This window comes from Emydura macquarii, unplaced genomic scaffold (genome assembly GCF_026122565.2).
Source record: "Emydura macquarii macquarii isolate MOO-44397 ecotype Brisbane River unplaced genomic scaffold, CSIRO-AGI_Emac_v2 contig_629, whole genome shotgun sequence".
Taxonomy (NCBI): domain Eukaryota; kingdom Metazoa; phylum Chordata; order Testudines; family Chelidae; genus Emydura; species Emydura macquarii.
The window spans coordinates 8,621,397-8,639,608 of NW_027130766.1; the positions used below are offsets into that span (position 1 = coordinate 8,621,397).

The following is an 18,212-nucleotide window of genomic DNA, read 5'->3' on the forward strand; positions in this document are numbered from 1 at the left end:
ACAAAATGAGGGAACCTCAGTTTCAGATGTTGAAAGTAGCATACAACCAACACCACAAACTAAGCTGGGGGAAGATTATATGTTAGCTACATCTCCCTCATTATCACGTAAACTGTCTCACTTCAGGAGTCTCTCTTCTTCCTCTTTGACAGCCACCAGATTGGAGGAACAATTTATTGCCTGTTCCCTGGCAATTTGGTCGCATGTGATCTTTGCTGCAGCAGGATCTCCTCCTGGTGGGGAGGAAAGCAACCAGTACAGCTGTAAATCACTGTCTCTGTGCAAAGATTCTAAAGCTCTCTATTACTCACAGTTCTCAGTGATAACATGCATTCAGTGTCACAACCTTAATGAGATCCACCCAAGTGCCAGCTTTCTCCACTCCTAAAAGCAGTCAGTCAGTCTGGGCCACAAGATTATTTTGGAGCACTTTTTGTGTTTTAACTGGAATACCAACCTGCTTGTGAGGGACGAAGGGCTCGATCAGGAAGTTCTTTAGGATACCTTTAGCTTTAGCAATCTGTTGATAGGAGAGACAGACACCATTAAAATTTCACACAGCATTCACAGCTAAGATGTGGCAGAAACACACTCCAAAATGTCATTAATGCTGCACAGACTCAAATTGATTCCTGACAACCTCTATTGTTTGGAACTTGCATCCCTGAAATCAAGATCTCCAAGCTCCAGTATGGCAGTGCATACTATTGCTGCTACAAAGGCCACTGAGCTAGTCTGTGGCATTCTAACGTTCACATCAAGCTTCAGGGAACTTTCTCAGAGCTCAATGGCTCCCACATCTCCATGGTCTGTGTTCTCCAGAAAGCTGGCAATCCAGGACATTATACTGACATCCCCTATGATGTCTGCCTTCCCTTTTTCCAGTGGTGGTTGCTGGTCTTACTCAAACTGCAGTGCAGCAGTAGTTTGCCACTTCACATCCCAGAAGTGTAATATTGCCAAAAGTTCAGTACTAAGCGCTACACGGAATGTATGCAGCCTGCATGTACTGTGCCTCCCTTAACCCTGCAGTAACAAACACATTACACAGAGTTACCACCTGTGTGGGGGAAGAGGACCCAAAATTCTCACTAGACATTATGAATGGGTGATTTTCTGAAGGATTATCATCAGATGAATAGACAGTTTTTGTTCTCTCTGCCTTGGGCTGGCAACTCACATCAGCCTAAGGCAAACGAAGACGCTTTATATTTAAGAACTGCTTTATCCTCAGATGAACAGCAAAAATGACAGGCCATCAACACAGGCCACAATCCATTTGCCCAGCAACAGGCAGCAGCTCACAGGCTGGGTTCAGACAAGGCAGGCTGCAATCAGCACCCAGGAGATGCCCCCACATCAGCCCAGAAAAGCAGACTTGGGGGAAGCATGCCCTAAATAAGGGGTCTGGAGGGACAGAGATCTGTCTCCTAGGCTCTCACTAGGGGTTATAAATATTAGTAATCATGGAAGGGGGTGGAAGATCTAGCAGGAACACCTGGTTATTATTGTAAATTCAGATGCGTGGAAACATGGTTTCAAATCCAATTTTAAGTCATCATGTAAAGAATTTAGTGGGTTTCTGCATAGTTCTTTAATAGACAGTTGTCCAGATCCCCTAACCAGTGTGTAGTTGGAGCCTCTGCTCACAAGACCCACAAGACTGGGATGTCAGTGGGCTGCAGGACAGGAGATCATGCCAGCACCCTGAGCCCACTCATTCACACATGACCATTGAATTACTCTGAGCAGTTGTCAACACCCCTTGTTTCCCCAGGGACAGCCCCACAGGATGCAGTTGCTTGCCCCATTTCACAATGTCCTTCAGGAGTGGCTTTGCTGTGCATTTCAGTGATGGAGCCAGCTGCATATCAGTCACAGTAATGACAAGCCCTTGGTTAGCTCCAGGCAGCACAACTCCATCAACTGGGATAACAGGTGTCTCTATCATTGTCAGTGTTCCCAGAAGAATAAAAATTACAAGCCAGCATCCAGTTAAAATGAGGACATAAAACTCCACTGTCAGCCACGACACAGAGACTAATATGCTAGCTGGCAACAACGAAGGGGTGATTGGATGGCTTTGCTTTTAGACCTGTCTTGTTATGGCTATTTCGGGCACCAGTAAAATGAAACAGCCACCCCAATCAGAGGCAGTGCTGGCTCCTTGAGGTACTGTTTGCTGACTCCTAAATGGAGACAGAGATTTAGAATTACACAAGAATTCAGTGGGAATTCACCACACTTTTCACTGACTGTCACTGGATATAAATAATGGGTAGTAAGTTGACTGAACTATGCCATTAATGGGCTACCAAATGGTGCTTAATTACCAACAGCAGATACACACAGGTCAGATTTTTCTCTCACTTGGTTTTATATCAGCATCACTTCAATAATTATCCCTGCCTTACACTGGTATATGCAAGAGGGAGAACCTGGCACACAGAAAATAACATACAAAGCCCATTAAAGATCAGGTTTATAGCATGAAGGGTCAGAGCAACACAAGTGACTTTTCACCCCTTTGCAGGCTCATCTGCTATTAGAACCTTGGCCAACCCACTCAGTACTTACCGTAGTTTCTTGTCCCAGACGTAGTTTGAGCCAAGCCTTCACCTGACCCAGGTCAAGATTAACTCCAACCAATCCAAGCTTCCCACGCCGTTTTATTAGCTGATCCGGCTTCACCACTAAACGCTAGAATATCAGGCATGTGGGGTCGAAGGAGAGAAAAGAATTAGAAGGTTGGGTTTAGCAGAGACATTCTTTGCATATAATTAAACTGAGTTTTAAATTAAGTAAATTTTCTGCAGCAAATGTCTGGGGGAGAGTTTAACTGATTGACTGGCACCCAGTGCACTATGGTTGTTAGGCAAAATGCACCTCTAGTGCTGCCATAGGTACTAGATGTGTCAGGAGATTCCATCAAGTTCACAAAGGAAAATCAAGAGATCATAGCCACAGAACAAATGCTGGGGCAGAAATCAAGCTGCAATACAGGTAAGTGTAGATTCTGGCAGAGGTGGGCATACGGAGAGGGACAGAACCAGATGAAGCATCATGGTTGCAGTGAAAACGCTTTGATTTTTGCTCATATTTGCACAGCTGTGTTATGAGCCAGTTGAACATAATCCCAAGAATTCTCCAACAACTTTGTGGTCAATTTCCCTTTTGTTCTGACACTTAATTGGACTAAATTCTAGCTGGGTGGTTACATTTTAAAGCATATATCCCTTGTCATTTCATTTGGATACAGGACTCTTCTTAACTCCCTGTAGGAATTGATAGTATGTTGCTTTTTGCTGTTAAAAGACTGCCTTTTATTCACTTCAGAGGTTGTTTACTGTCAGAAGTGGGTGTAGGGATACAATTTGTTGAGTGCTTTGGGATCCTGAGTGCAAGTTGTGATAGCAGCTGTGATTATGAGATTATCAAAAGGAGATTTGTTTAGTTGTTCTCCTTTCCTGAGAATCCACACTGACCTGCATTCACTGTTCCTTTCGTTTTGCAAACTGCTTCAGCAAAATGCACCATTAACAAAAGCTTCCTTGGTGAGCAGAGGCTTACAAAAGGAGAACTTGCTACTGAAGTAGAAACACAGAATGCCAGAGAAGTAAGCAAATGCAATCTGACTTCTCATGAACATGACTCCTTTTTTGCTGTCACCACAAGTCCTGCATGTGAGATTTGCTAATGCCAGGGATAAGGCTGGAATTAGGAGGGTGTCACATTTCAGTTGACCAACATTAGCTCTCCATTGGAAGTCTGCAGAAAGCTGTGCCTAAGGAAAGTACACATCTCAAGCTTACATAGGTCGTTTTTTACTGACCAGAGAGAATTCTCAGCAACTGCAGTGCTCTTCACCTCCTGTACTGCCCTTCCCCATCCAGCCAGTACAGACCACAGCTTTAGTGACCTATAGTATAGAGCAACGACACAAACCACTGCAGTATATGGACATGGTAAGACCCCAGACATTTCAGAAGTTCAGTAATGTGAACCCTAACAAAAGGGTGGGTGCTGTCCGTAGTTCCTTTAGGATTCTTGAAAATCCCTCGGAGATGCTGGAAAATATCAGCAGTAATGACGCATGCAGTTAAGTGGTGAGCGTTTAATTAGTTACTGTGCAGGTGCTATCAATCAGCAAGAAAAAGGACTGTGTGGAACATCTATGTTCTGCTACCCAGTGGCTTAAAGTAATTAATAGCTGGAAAGGAGCCAGTTTAGTCAAACAGAGAAAGGAACTTGGAAGAGATGCTTGCTGCTCAATGCCGGAGATGCATGACTAAGAAGCAGGATAAGAAGACCTCACACATGAAAGAACAACAAGCTTACCTTACATTTTCGCTCAGGTACAAGAAATCCAGTACATTTACTGACTACTTACATCAAGTCAGAGTGAAGGTCAGTCACTCTAAGGCTATGATCAGACACTTCATCAACCCACTCTAGTGCTTGGGTAAGGAAAGGGGGTCAGAACAGTTCTCGTTATTGGGAATGAAGACTGAATTATCTAGAGCATAGTATATACGTGACTACCTCACAGAAGCTTTTACTAGCATGGGCCAATCACTTCATGATTATTTGCGTCTGCTGGCATTTCTTTGTTTAACAGCAGTCACTCAAGCTCTCAAATTAGCAACACAGATAGATTCCTTTGAAGCCATACAGCATCACTGAAGCCATATTTATCAGTTCTCAGTGCTCCACTGCTGTGTTGGAAGACTTTCCCCCATATTTCCTGGCATGGACCCTAACAGCTACCGACACTTCACAAGAGCATAGCCAAAGTGCAGAGTTCTACAACGCAGGCTGCCACAGGATGCGTGGGTTCTAGTCCCAGCTGTCAGACTTACTGTGTGACCTTGAAGGCATGTCATCTAACATCCCACTCTGTAAAAAGGGGGTTATAATTGCCCACCTCATAAGTAGCACGTTGTACAGCTTAGTGGTTTGTAAAGTGCTCAGAGACCCTCCAATGAATGGCGCTGCAGAAGAGCAAATCATTGTGCTCACCTCAGTGAGGAGCCAGGGGTGATCCTGGATCAGCCGATCCCAGTCGGTGTCTGATGTCACTCTGGCATACTTGAAGCGGTTCTGAATGGCTGAGGATGTGCAGATATATTTGTACAGGAACTCCTTCCCCGTCTGCTCGGAGATGGCTTTGGCCGACATGGCTATCTAGTAACTATTAATATTTAAAAGAAAAAAGAGAAAGCAGGTGGGTGAGGTGGTAATCTTTTACTTTCTCCAGACCTCAGGAAGAGCTCTGTGAAGTGCAAAAGTCTGTCCCTTCCACGAACAGCAGTCCAGTAGAAGGTATTACCTCACCTACCTTCTCTCTCTCATGCTGGGACCAACTCAGCTCCACAAAAATAATTAGACAGACACTTACTCAGATTTGCACAGACATCTCATCTTTCAGTTTCAATGAGAACACAAAGCTAGGTTAAGCAGGGACATTTATTAATCCAAGTGCCTCTCCAGAGTTCAAGGCTGTCTTGTCGTTACAAAAAGCCTACAAAATTCAGTCGATCAAGTAAGTAGTCCCCACTGATCAAAAACCTCACCCCCTCCAACTACTCCTAACACCCTATTCAATTTCCACCCCCTTGGAGAGAGTAAGGAGCCTGCAGCAAGACTGGAGAGCCACCCCCGTCTGCACTGGGGAAGCCTTCATAGCAGATGACCCGTCAAGTCTATACCTCCCTGCCAGGCAATGCAACCTGCCTGCAGCTACATATAAAGCCAGTGCCCAGGGTTCTCATCACAGGGTCTCCCTATAACATACTTGCCTTTTATTTTAGGTTGTTTCCAAATGGCAGTAGGGCAGCATGATGGAGGAGGGGTTTCTATCCCACTAGTTTTTTTCCAAAGTATGTTATGTTTCCAGCATGTCCTCCTGATAGGACTCCATTAAAGTTACAATTCTTAATGTTTTAGGAATCACTAATCAAATGCTTATATCTGAACAGAAAAAAAAAATCTTCCACTGTGGGGTTTTTTCCCCTGAAAACCCTTGTTTACACTATCACCTCACTTTATTTTTCTAGAACAAGGTGGACTAAAAGCAGTCTCATACCAGGTAGACTAAATGCTTAGCAGTATCTAGTTTCTTATAGGGAAGGAAAATTCTGTGTGTATAATTCTGGAACAGGGACTAAGTAAGGTGCTGAAAATTCTTGCTCCTTCCAAAGGATGTGCTCTTTTGCCCAACTGGGAATTCATTCCTTTAAAGGCAGGAGGACACCAGGCTCTATTCTTGGAGTTGCAACTTTGTTTTTGGTACTTTGATGTTGCATCCAAAAGTGTTAGTTATAAATGACACAAACGTTTACAGCTGCTACTTTCTGCCTGGCTATAGCACACACAGTGGAGTTTGTCCCACCAGGGCTAACCCCTGAATTAATGCAAAAGGAGTTTGCTTGATTGACTGATGAGCTAGATTAAAGTTTGCTCTGTTTGTCTATTATGAGACTTTCCTAACAACGCTGTCATTTCTCAGGGTGGAATTATGGCTGTGTCTCAGAGATATGTCTGGCAGGTACTGGATTGCATGTTCAGCCTTGGTGTCTACACATAGTCATCCTGCAATAGCTGTAGCAGCAAGCTAGGGTTTCAAATCAGATGTCCCCAATTATGGTGGATCTTGTAGCTGCATTTCCTCTACAGGCTGTTGCTATTAGGTGACAGCAGGAAACAAAAAACAAAAAAACCCTGTAGTAACATTATCTCAATGCCATCAAGCAGGTGGGGGCAGGTAATAAATAAGTGGATATGCTGCATGCCGATGAATTAGCCTCAAGCCAACAAACATTAGAGCAATCGCACAAACTGTAAGTGAGGTGTATGTAACATTCACAGAAAAGAGACCTTGTTGTTTTCCAACCATTAATCAGGTAATTTCCCAAACCTCATAGGCTCATTTTAAGCAGTGAAGGACTTATTTTCAGACAACTCTACTCCACCTGCTGCTAGGGGGAGCTGTGGGTGCTCAGCACTGTGGAAAAAAGAACATAAATCCCCCATACACACACAAGCCCTAGGGTCACCCCCACCCTCTTTCCACTGGTCCATTTGCTTGTTGTCACCCCATTATTTTTGCTTTCCTGGTCAAATCAGACTACAATCTTATGTAGCTTTAGGCCACAATCCTGCTAGCTACATGCACATAGGCAGACTCCTACACCTGCTGTTACAGGGTCAGGACCCTAGCAGCATTCTTCAACTCATGTGAGGCATAGGATAAAATTGGTGAACTTGTTAGATCTCTAATCCAGAAAACTTTTTGCCTGACTAATGAGCCATTCTAGGCATCCTCTGCAGGCATGATACAAAGGCTTACTGCTAGGGTTCAGTTATTTCATTATTAGAAATCATGCCATCCCTCCTCATTGAAAGGAGAATGGTGGAAGCAGTTAGTTCCCTGTTGAATGGGAGACAAGACATACAGAGTAAAGGACAATCCGTTAGCATTTCAGAGCATTTGGTTCAGATTTAACTTCAGACATTTATTTGAAAAGGCTGCATGATACTTAGCTTTTGTATACACAGAATGCTGTGCTGAATGAAAGCCATGTACCCTGCCTGTTCGGATGGGTGAATCACTGTAATAAGAATTACATTTAACATAATTTATTTTTTTTATGAGACATTGATTTCTCATGGAACCAGCCTTCACACGTGCCTTGAATAGATCTTACTGTGTTTACAGAGGCTTTGCACAAGAACAGTCTATCAGCAACAAAATTATTTTGAGGGCCAGCTTTGAAAGCAGTTGTGTTATCTACAAGCGTGTAAAACCCAACAGCTTTTCAAGGAGTACCACAGAAGTTATACCAACATCAGAAGGGGAAAAAGATTAAATGGTTATTAAACTGGAGTGGTCTGAGGAATTTTCATGCTTTCTGAAGAGCGCATTCTTCCTAGTGAATTCCTGTGACTTGATGCTCAGTTCCGGTATATATGCTGGTCACATCAGCTTCCCCAGTCAATAGTATCAAGTTGTGCTGAAGAAAGTGACAGGAAGGGCCATATCGCATCTCAAGGGAAATTCAATTTGCTCCCTGGTAGATGAAGAGGTCACAAGTAACATCACAAATCAGCCAAAGAAAAATAAAAAACAGCCCCTACTCCCAACCTCCATATTGTGCTCCAGAATAGCCTCCATATTCCAGAATACATATTCTTTCTCCAGCTCCCTGAGGGGAAAGAGGGGCTTTGTAGACTGTCTGGGTCTGATTCTGGGCCAAGAGTCTAGCTTTGTTTCATACCCTGCAGTGGCTGCATTTTTGTGGGGGACCATCTGAATGGCTCCAAATCAGGTACTGAACAATCTTTCAGGATGGAATGTTCCACTACAAAACAGAAGTTTTTTAATTCACTGTATTTTAGATTAGAAGGGCACAATATTATGGTCACAATTGTAACAGGAGAACTGGACTAAGTGGCCCAGAAAGCATGAAGCCCTCGCCAAGAGACGGGCAAAATCATCATTATGTTATTGGGACAAAGCTGACCCAAACAAAGTCCTTGAACCCAATCCTGGACGCAGGTACAGAGGGATTTGGATGGAAGGTCTCCTTAAATAAAGGGTCCTGAATGAAGAGGACTTTGCCCAGCCCAATTAGCTAAAAACCACTAGATCGAGAACAAGGAAAAATCCAGCTGCCTACACAGGCCTACATTTTTAGGAGAGTGAGATTCAAGAAGATGAATCAGTAGAGCAGTGTTCCCAACCTTTTTGCCTCCAAGGCCACAGATATTTTTACAGCCCTGAAGGGCCACCAGTCTCCACCAGCAGCCTCCCCCTCCCACACTGCAGCCAGACAGGAGTTCAGCGAGGACCTGGCTACAGCAGGGAAACTGCACGCATCTTGTAGCCCTGCACATGTCCTGTAGCCCCATGTGCTCTACCTGCTCACGCCGTGCTCCCTAGTCTCCCGTCCCCTTGACTGCAGCAAGGAGGCTGCACTAGTTTTGTAGCCCTGTGGCAAAGCATTCCGCGTGGGTCCTTAGGCAGCAGCTCCCTTCTGCAGCCAGCATGGCAGGGACTGGGGGGGTCACTCTGAAAGATCCCATGGGCCACTTTTGACTCGCAGGCCACAGGTTGGACACTAAAGGGTTTCCATACTTCGTTGCTTCTGCAGGCCAAGCTCACTACACATGCCAGGGGCTTCTTGCATTCCTCCATTCCCCACAAGCTCCCTGTGAGCCACCTTGCCACCCCTCTCTCTATTTTAGGGATTCACTGTAGGCTCCCCACCTCTCTCCCTCATGCTAGGGGCTCAGGGTGTCTCCTTTCCCTCACCCCATCATGGCAGTGTCCGTGCACGCCCCCCATTCACCTCTCTGCCACATGCTGGGGCTCTGTGAGTTTCCCCTCCACCCATACAACGTTCCCCCATCCTTCTCATCCCATGCCAGTGATTCTGTGTGCCCCCGGCACCAACCTTCCCCCCCCATGCGAGTGGCTCTGTATGCATACCTGTTTTCCCCCTTCCCCATAGTCTTCAATTACAAAAGTGGTTCAAAATGCTGGCTTTGCTAACCAGATGCCAGGGGCTCTATGGGCCCCCCATTTCTCTCCCTTTTCGTTCTTCTGATTTTCACCAAAATCAACAGGGTTCTGTCCATTGATGCCTAGCACATTTCCTGGAATTTTGGAATTGATCAGATGCCACAATCAAAAGTCACTGTGTTACATCCAGATAGACAAACCGAGAAATGCCACCGAGTTCAGCATAGGCTCCAAACACTCAGCCCATAAATAATATAAATGTTTACTTTCTGCCAAAAAGCCTAGTAGATTTAAAAGAGGACTGGACATTGATATGGAAAATGAGAACCTACGGTTATGTTCGGAATGCCATTTACTTGCAACCAGTCTATAAGAGGATATCAAATCTCCTACTTCATGGTTTGAGCCAACCACTAACTAACAGAGTTTAGGAAGAAACTTCCCCTCTGGACAGGTTATTCCATAATTGTCAATCAGAGAGTTTTGCACCTTCCTCTGAAACTGCTTATACTGGTTACTCCCAGAGACATGGTACTTGGCTAGACAGATCCCTGGCTATTCTTAATTCCTATCCCTTTCAGCTGTAAGGAGAAAGGATACACATGGAAGTGGACAAACACACATTACTTGGCAAAAGGGTAAGCTACCCCCACTACTTTGCTGGGCTAGTTGCTAAAAACACAATTCAACATGGTTCTGCCAAAAGACTTTTAATTAAACTTTGGGAGGGTTTGGATCCACACTGGGGTTGGTTCCTTGACAAAGATGCCAGTTACTGTTTAGAAAACTGTAAGATTTCAAAGCATATTACAAGTTCATCAATATGCACCATCTTTACAGACAGCCTAATGCTCATTAGGAACTCCAGAGAGGGTAAAGGAAACTGACAGACAAAGCCACGTTCTCTGATGCACAGAAATATTTACCTCCCTCTGCCAAGAAAGATGGCACCTGTCAAACCAGCTGGAAGGATTTGTTCTTAGGAAAGTCATTCAAGCATGGTAACAAGGGAGAAGAAAAAAAATGTTCATATCTGCGATGACAAGCTAGATAGATGTGAGTGGCTGAATGCTGACTTTGCTGTAACTTCACAGATGCATAGAACCTGATCTGGTGAGGACCAGGTGAAGGCAAAATACCAGTTAGTGCAATGACACAGAATGAGAGAAGCCAGAAGAGGCATTTTAGGGAAAAGAATCAGGGCAAAACCCCTTCCTCAACTTCCAAAAAAAGTTCACTGGGATCTGAGGTGTCCACTAAGGGCAAGAGAGACCTTGGATTTTAAGGACTGCTCCAAAAGAAACTACACACCTTAAACAGCATGGAACTCAGGTTTGTCTAACTGGGAAAGAAAAGATGACTCCATAGTCTAGGGATTTCAAACCAGGGGCTTGAGCCATTAAGCCATTTCCTCTAGTAAAGTTGTCACATTTGTTTAGGAAGGGGAATTGGTTAGGCATTTTTAAACTAAAATTTGCCACCACATGGCATTAGCAGCCATTTCTGGGAAAGTTGTGAAATTGGTGTTGGTGATAAGATGAGCTTATGATAACTGGTTAATACAGAGCTATAAAATCTTAGTGTCTCTTCAGGAGCAGCTATCAAGATGACACTTGAGTTACGTGTCCCATCTAATGCTTAGCTCAGATCTATGGAGCAGCAGTTTTCAAAGCTTACAGGATGGAAGAAAATCAAGTGTTTTTCTTCAGAGAACAGTTTTCCCAAGGGAAAGCCTTTCCTAGGCGCAAGGGGCACCTAAGTCTGGTATTTGTTAGATCCTGGACAGAGTTCCTGTTTACCTAGTGCTACCAGTGGAGAGGAACTTTAAAACTCCCTCTCTAATGCAGCAGATGGCAGATTGAATCAATATGAACTAGTAGAAAGCAATTATAAAACAAACAATGATTCTCCCCTGCCAAGCTGAGCTCACATCAGCAGTGCCGGGCCTGCCCAGTCATTCACTCAGCTGTCCCTTCGAGTGCTTGTTTTTCAGAATTTAGAAGTCAAACCTCCGACTGTCAGAGAGATGCTTTGCCAGATCTGCTGGGGACCATGTTTACTAATCTTATTTGTAAAACCAGTAATAAGTATTTAGCGTCAACTTACAACATCTGACCTCTGGATAGGTGCATCCAAAAGTCTTAGCTACTGTGGCCAAATCTGCTCCTCTCTTTTATGACAAGAAATGTCTTAACTACTGCCCTGGTTTCCCAAGAATGCAGACAGCTCACTGGGTATCAAATATCCAGTCACACTTGATATAGCAAAGTTTTTATTCATCTTAGTGGCACTGGAGCTTCCTTCAAAGTGACATGCCAGAGATACTTCAAAACACTCTAGAAATACAAGACTCTGAGGTCAAAGCTTTCCATGGCAACTATAAGTGCATAGTAGCTATAGGTATGGATATAGGCGCATGATAATTTCAGGGCTTAATCTCAGTTACTTCAGTCTTTACAGGCTCTTTTGAATGTGGGTAAGAGGTCAACTTGCTATTTATTTTCCTTCCTCAATTTCTAATGTGTGCTCCTAGTTACATGAACACCTATTTTCTCACTAGGGGAAGGGTAAAGGCAGCTCTGGGAATGAGATTAAAGACAGTGCTCCGAGTTCCACCCATATTGGACCCTGTTCCAATCACAGGTCCAGCTCCCACTCAAGTTCATGGTATTCTGCTCTCAGCTACCTGGAAGCAAACCAGGGGTTTACTTATGTCTTGTCCACACTAGGTTCAGAACCATGCCAGCTAGCTGCAGTCAGGTTTGAACATTGCTGATGCTAGCAGACAAAATTTTCTCATCTACAATAGTTTTTTTTTTTTGGTTGGTTTTTTGTTTTTTTAGAATTATGCCACCAAGCCCGTGCTATAGACCAGCCCCCCCTTCCCAGGTCATTCATTAATACCAAGACCTGCAAATAACCGCAGACCACAGTGGCAAGGCAAGCCACTTCAACTCCCTTCTGCTAGCAACATGCCTAGTTCTGATCACAGCACAGCCAGGGTCTTATCAAATGGAGTGGAAAAAAAGGACAAATGCAGAAAGTGCAGATGGAGAGTTTACATTCTGGGTGTTTGTTTTTCCCACTCCAATTCTAGAGATGTCATTAGGGTCTCTGGAAAGAGCTAAGATGCTGACATAGTTTAAGAAAGGATCAAGGGAGACAACACACAGTAAACACAAACATCCATTTAATCCTTGGATGTCAGCAAATGAAATCCTAAATTCCAGCACCATTCAGTTACAACGGGATCAAAAACCAAGAGGTCCTTACTGGCCAGGCAGTGGGCGCGCTCTGCACAGCCATGTAGGAGATTAGAGTTTGAATCCCCAACTCTTGAGGCACTAGGTCCCCCAAGTACAGCTGCCCCACGGGAACAGAGAGACAGAAATCAATCCGGTGAACCGAACATTGACTAAAGGGAGAGACAGGAGTGATCTAATGCCTTGAGCAGAGGACGGAGAGTTCTAAACCCAGCTCTAACATCTGTTCCCTCTGTATCTTTGGGCATGTCCCTTAACACCTTTCTACATCTGTAAAATGGGCAATGATAGTACAACCCTGCTTCCAGGGATGGATGTAAGTTCAGAGTGCTGCCCAAACAATTTCTATTAGTATCCATATTCTAGCCACACTGTTTGTGCGGAACTCCCCAGAAGGCTCATTGGGAGCTCCCTGCATGGAAGGAGGCTGAAACATGTCCCTTATCAAGGGTTTATTTGGAGTTAGAATAAAGAAATACTATGGCCACAAGGAGCCAGGCACACTGTCACTTTGGGGCAAAGGGAGGGTTTGGTACAGTGCTTTGCACATTGTGGGCATTACTGGGATATAAATAATAAATTCAAAGGAGGTGGGTGATAGGAACAAGTCCAAGTGCCTAACCCCATTAGGAAGTGAAGCTGATGAACTAGAAATAATATATTCAACGCACAGACAGGATTTCAGCCTTTAAATCGGTAGTCCCCGAACTGTGGGGTGTGCCCCCAAGAGTGTGCAGAGGAATGCCCAGAGATGAGGGGGAGGCCTGGAGCAGGGCCTGGGCCAGCCTTCATGAGAGGGTAGGGAGGGAGCCCCAGTCCGGGCTTGGCCTACAGCCCCCACTCTCGACTCCTGCTCCCCCCGCTCTTGGCTCCCACTCCCAGCCCAGGGAGGTGAGGGGGGACAGGAACACAGTCTATTACTGGTAAGGGAGGGTGTGAGAGGAAAAGTTTGGGGACCACTGCATACTATGCTCAGACTCAGATGAAAAACGCAGTTCTAGGCAGAGAAATGTGAAGCTAAAAGCAAAAGAATTTTTAAAAGCAGCAAGAGAGAAACAGGTGGCTGAAGCAAGCAGGCAAGAGAGAGCTTGGGAAGTGGTGGTTTAGAAAACATGTGAAACCTTTAGTTCTATTCACAGCAGGAATGAGAGGTCAGACAGGCTACTCAGTCATTTCACCATAAAGCTCAGTATAAAAATAAGAGAGGATAAGACCCCAAAGGGTCACTGGATCCAGGCTTGAGGAACTGCCACAGCACAAGTGCTGGAACAAGCCATGCCTAGATTGGCAGTTTGCATAGACAACTTTTTTGATCCCACAAAGAAAATAAGAGCCTGTTACCCAGGTTTATCATTAAAGTGTTTGTGCTACTCTTATTTTAAATAAATTGGTACATTTATTATGTCTTTTTAGCCAAGAGCTCAGAATCCTCATTAGAGGTGGACGCTACCCCTGTTTTTACAGATAAGGAAACCAAGGCAGAGAGGTGAAGTGTCTTGCCCAAGGTCACAGAGTTAAAAATCAGAACTCAGCAATTCCTGACTCCTAGCCCCATGTTCAGCCCACACTACTCCCCATCTCCAACCGTTATCGTCAGTGTTATAGAAACCCTGGCTATACTAGCAATGCACAGAAATCTTCCTTCCAGAGACATTATAATTCTCACCTGTAATATGTAGCAGACTGGAAGAGCTATTGGGACCAGTGTAAAGAGTAAATACGTCCAATATATCACCACCACCTTCTGCTTCCTCCCCCGCTCAAAAATGAGAGATCACAGGAAAGGAGAATGAGACTTGCAGGGCTCAGATATCTCACACAGTAATGACTACAGTGCCTAGAGGTCAATAAATCTGACACCAAGATATTTAAACCCATATTAACAGTTTGTGAATTCATCTTCATCAAGATCTGAATCAGGATACCAGAGACTCCAGAAATAAGCTTATTCTAAATTAATTAGTGCTGCTACTTTAGACAAATGGCACATGACCCAGGAGTCTGATTGTTATCTAGAGATTGCCTTAGTCATGCCAAATCTCCAAGACTGAACATGAAAGAACATGTGCTAAGAAGCAATTGACAGATAAGACAAAACCAGGGGACATGAACAATTAAGTTCTACATAGCATCTCAAAGCCTGGCTAATCAGGAGAGGTATAAATTACTTATGGAGGCAGAATTCTCCTTTGATCTGACTTTATTTTAAGGTTACAGGTGTGACAAGTATTAAGAAAGTCCAGACGCCATAGACCCAGCCTGACAAATAGTCAGCAATGTTTATTATTCTAATAAATCAGACTACTATATAATCTAGATGATTTTTCCTTCCTCCACTGGCATATTTGCATTCTCTATTTCTGCTTCATCATCACATGCTGCCACTGCCTCACCTGTTGTCTCATAACAGATCTTTTTAATGACTCAACATTTGCCCATTTAATAAACTCTATTTCTCACTGACTGACAGCAATTGACAGTATAAATATTCTGCTATTAGTCATGTGAAGAAGTAATCGGTTCTAAAGGGAAAATACCCAGATTGGTTTTCAATAACAACCCCAGCAAGATATTGATGTAGCTGCATTGGCATCTTCAAAAAGCTGTGCCCAAGACTGGTATTTCTGCAAAATGAGTCCTTGATCTTAAAGCCAGAAGGGAACGCCACAACTTTCTTCCTCAAAACGCAGAAGAGTTTAAAGAGAAGCCCAGCTTCTTCCAAGCAGGCTGCAAGGGTCTGTAAAGCTAACAATTTACAGTAGGGAGGTTTTTAAATTGTGTCGGCCCTACCAAGGGAGGCGCAGTGCCCAGTTCACAGCTGCTCTGCCCCTTGTGCTGTGATCTACACCGGTGCAGCGTGTGAACGGCTACCAGGTCAGACGGGGGGCGTTTCCCACGGACTTTGCACTGGTCTGAACAGCTGCACAAGTCCCCGGGCAGTGGAGGATGGGCTCCCTGCCGCGCCGGGTCAGGTCAGCAGCAGGGAGACTCCCCTCCTAGAGCAGCAGGTTGTGAAACTAAGCGCGCGTGTCTGGCCCGGCCGGGTCCGCTCCGCAGCGCGGCCCAGCGCTAGCCGGCCCTCGCTTCCCACAAGCGACGGTCCCCGCCGCCCATTCGTGCTACAGGAGCGTCTGGCTCGCGCAGGGGCCGTGCAAGCCGCGCAGCAGAAGCAGAGCCAGGAAGTGCCGCCTTCCTCCCCTGCCCAGCTCGGCCAGCCGCGCCCGCGCTCGCTCGCCCGAGAAGAGGGGCAACCTGCCCCGCTGCATTCTGCAAAGGGCCCCACGCGGGACGCATCTGCGAGCAGACGGGGCGAGCGCAGGCGACTCACCCTGGGAAAAGCGCGGCTCAGCTCCCGGCCGGGGCCCTCCTCGCTCCGCTCCGGCTCCTGGCTGCTGCTGCTGCCGCCTGCCACCCATCTACTGACTCACGCGCTCCTTTTGTTCCGCGCCCGGCCCGGCTCCCCGCCTCTCCCCCTCGCCCCACCGCTCACCCGGCTGCAAAGAGGCGCTCGCCGCCCGGGGATTGGGCCGCGCTCTCCCCACGTGCTCCTTGCCCGAGCAGGGGCCCAGCAGCCGATTAGCTCCCGGACTCCGAACCCACCACCGGGGGTGGGTCGCTCGCAGGGCGTTGTGGGGTTTGTAGTTCTTGCCCCAGCTCGCCCGCGGCTGGGCTGGGCCGGTTGTAGTTTGCCAGGGGGCAAAGCGGAGGTGGAGCGTGCGTGCGGGGGGAGGGAGGCCCTGGCATGAGTGCACCAGAGACAGACAGGGCGTGCAAAGTCCCTGCTGCACCGCAGTCACCCATTGGGTAGCATGACCATGGTTTGACTGTGCACTCCCTCGGCTGGCTCATGGTTTGGCTGGCAGCAGAGGCGGACACCCGGGTGTTGTTGCATAGCTTTAGATTGCCTGGTCAACGTGTCCGTGAACCATTCACGCATGCCTCGAGGCCAAACTCAGATTGGGAAAGGCAGATGAGCTGCAGCCAAGGACTGCATGTTGCACTGATCGGCCGGCCAAAATCATGCCCACTGGAAAACAGGAGTTTAAAGTAAGTCAGGAGCAAGGACGTGTGAGCCATAGGGCCACAGGTTAGGGACACGCAGCCCAGGAGCACACTGAAGTGTCACAGCATGGCTGGGGTAGGGGGGGTTTGTGTTTTGCAGTCTCCTGCATCAACCTGTTGTTCTCTACAATGCTGCATACCTGTGTCTGCCACCATCGGCTAATTGAATAAATAAATACACTGCTTGTGCATTCCTTTGCTTATCTTGTAACCATCTACTAACAACAGATTAAATGTCCTTTCCTCTGCCGCTGACAATCCCTTGCCCTTCTTAGTGCCTTTCATCAGAGGCCTTCAATGTACTTTATAAACATTAATTAGCCCTCTTAACCTGTCCTGGGGATGGCAAACAATCAAGGTGACCACACTGTGGTGAAACCCTGGGCCTGGGTTCTGAAAAGGGCTAGAGAATTTCCTGGTCAGTATTTGCAGTTGCATGTGCTAATCTCATCTCATACTCCAGCGGGTAAACTGATCTCATGTACATGTTGCATAAGCGCTCTGGCATGAGAGACCCATTGTCCATTGGTGGAGGCACATGAGTTAGGAATCCCAGTTTGGAATAACAATCAATTAGATCGCTTCCTACACACCTCACCTCAACTCTGTCAGCCTAACACAGCTCCCTACCATACCACTGCCTTCAGATGCATCCCTCATGCCTCCTTCTATGCTCCAGGATCCTCCCCATGTTGGCCTGACAAGAGGCCAACTTCTCGGCCAACTCCCCCCCCAGTACAACTTGCTTCTTCCATGCAGCCTATCGGTGCTAATCTGTCATGTAATCATGTAAAGCGTAATTGTATTTGTAGGAGAAGAGGGAAAACACTAACTGCAGCAATACTTTGGGAGTGAACCCATCACCTGGGCTTCATGTCGTTTAACTGTGGTCAGCTGCCCTTTTATAATAATAAAGTAATAGTGATCGCTAATATTTTGTACTTACCCTGATCCACACTGTATAAAAAGCACCTGTATCATTTACAGATGGGAAACCTACCTGAGGAGCACAGAGGCTAAGTGGCATGCCCCAGAGTCAGGAACAGTACCCAGGCATCCTGACTCCCATTCCTCTGCTTCGTTAACAGCTGTCTCATTTTTAGATCACAAGCTCCCAATAGCAGCCATCAGGCCGCCTCTGCTTGCCAGAAATAATCACTGTCCATTATTTTTTGCTGATATTTCCAATCTGTGACTAAAGCAAATATTTATGTTGTCTGCCTTCTTATTTTTATGTTATTTGTGTCCTTATGTTCTAATGTTATTTCTAACTCCATATTACTTTGCTGATCTATAGCACTACTTACTAGAGGCTACCTAGGGCCCTGATCCTGCAGGGGGTCTGCCTTCATGATCTTCTTACA

At 45.8% G+C, this 18,212-nt stretch overlaps 1 protein-coding gene across 4 annotated transcripts in view; it reads right to left on the reverse strand.

Moving 5' to 3' along the window:
* ACLY (ATP citrate lyase) overlaps window positions 1-18,212 on the reverse strand; it is a 45,723-nt gene that overhangs the window by 25,359 nt on the left and 2,152 nt on the right. Inside the window, exons 1-4 of one of the 4 annotated variants that reach the window (XM_067541318.1) lie at window positions 16,115-16,933; window positions 5,020-5,191; window positions 2,578-2,700; window positions 458-520 (exon numbers count right to left, since the gene is read on the reverse strand). In XM_067541318.1, the coding sequence (XP_067397419.1) occupies window positions 458-520; window positions 2,578-2,700; window positions 5,020-5,178 (345 nt within the window). In that variant the 5' untranslated portion in view covers window positions 5,179-5,191; window positions 16,115-16,933. Of the gene's footprint in view, window positions 1-121; window positions 348-457; window positions 521-2,577; window positions 2,701-5,019; window positions 5,192-16,114; window positions 16,934-18,212 lie in introns of those variants that run through there. The other 3 variants (XM_067541320.1, XM_067541319.1, XM_067541321.1) reach the window with 3 other exon arrangements.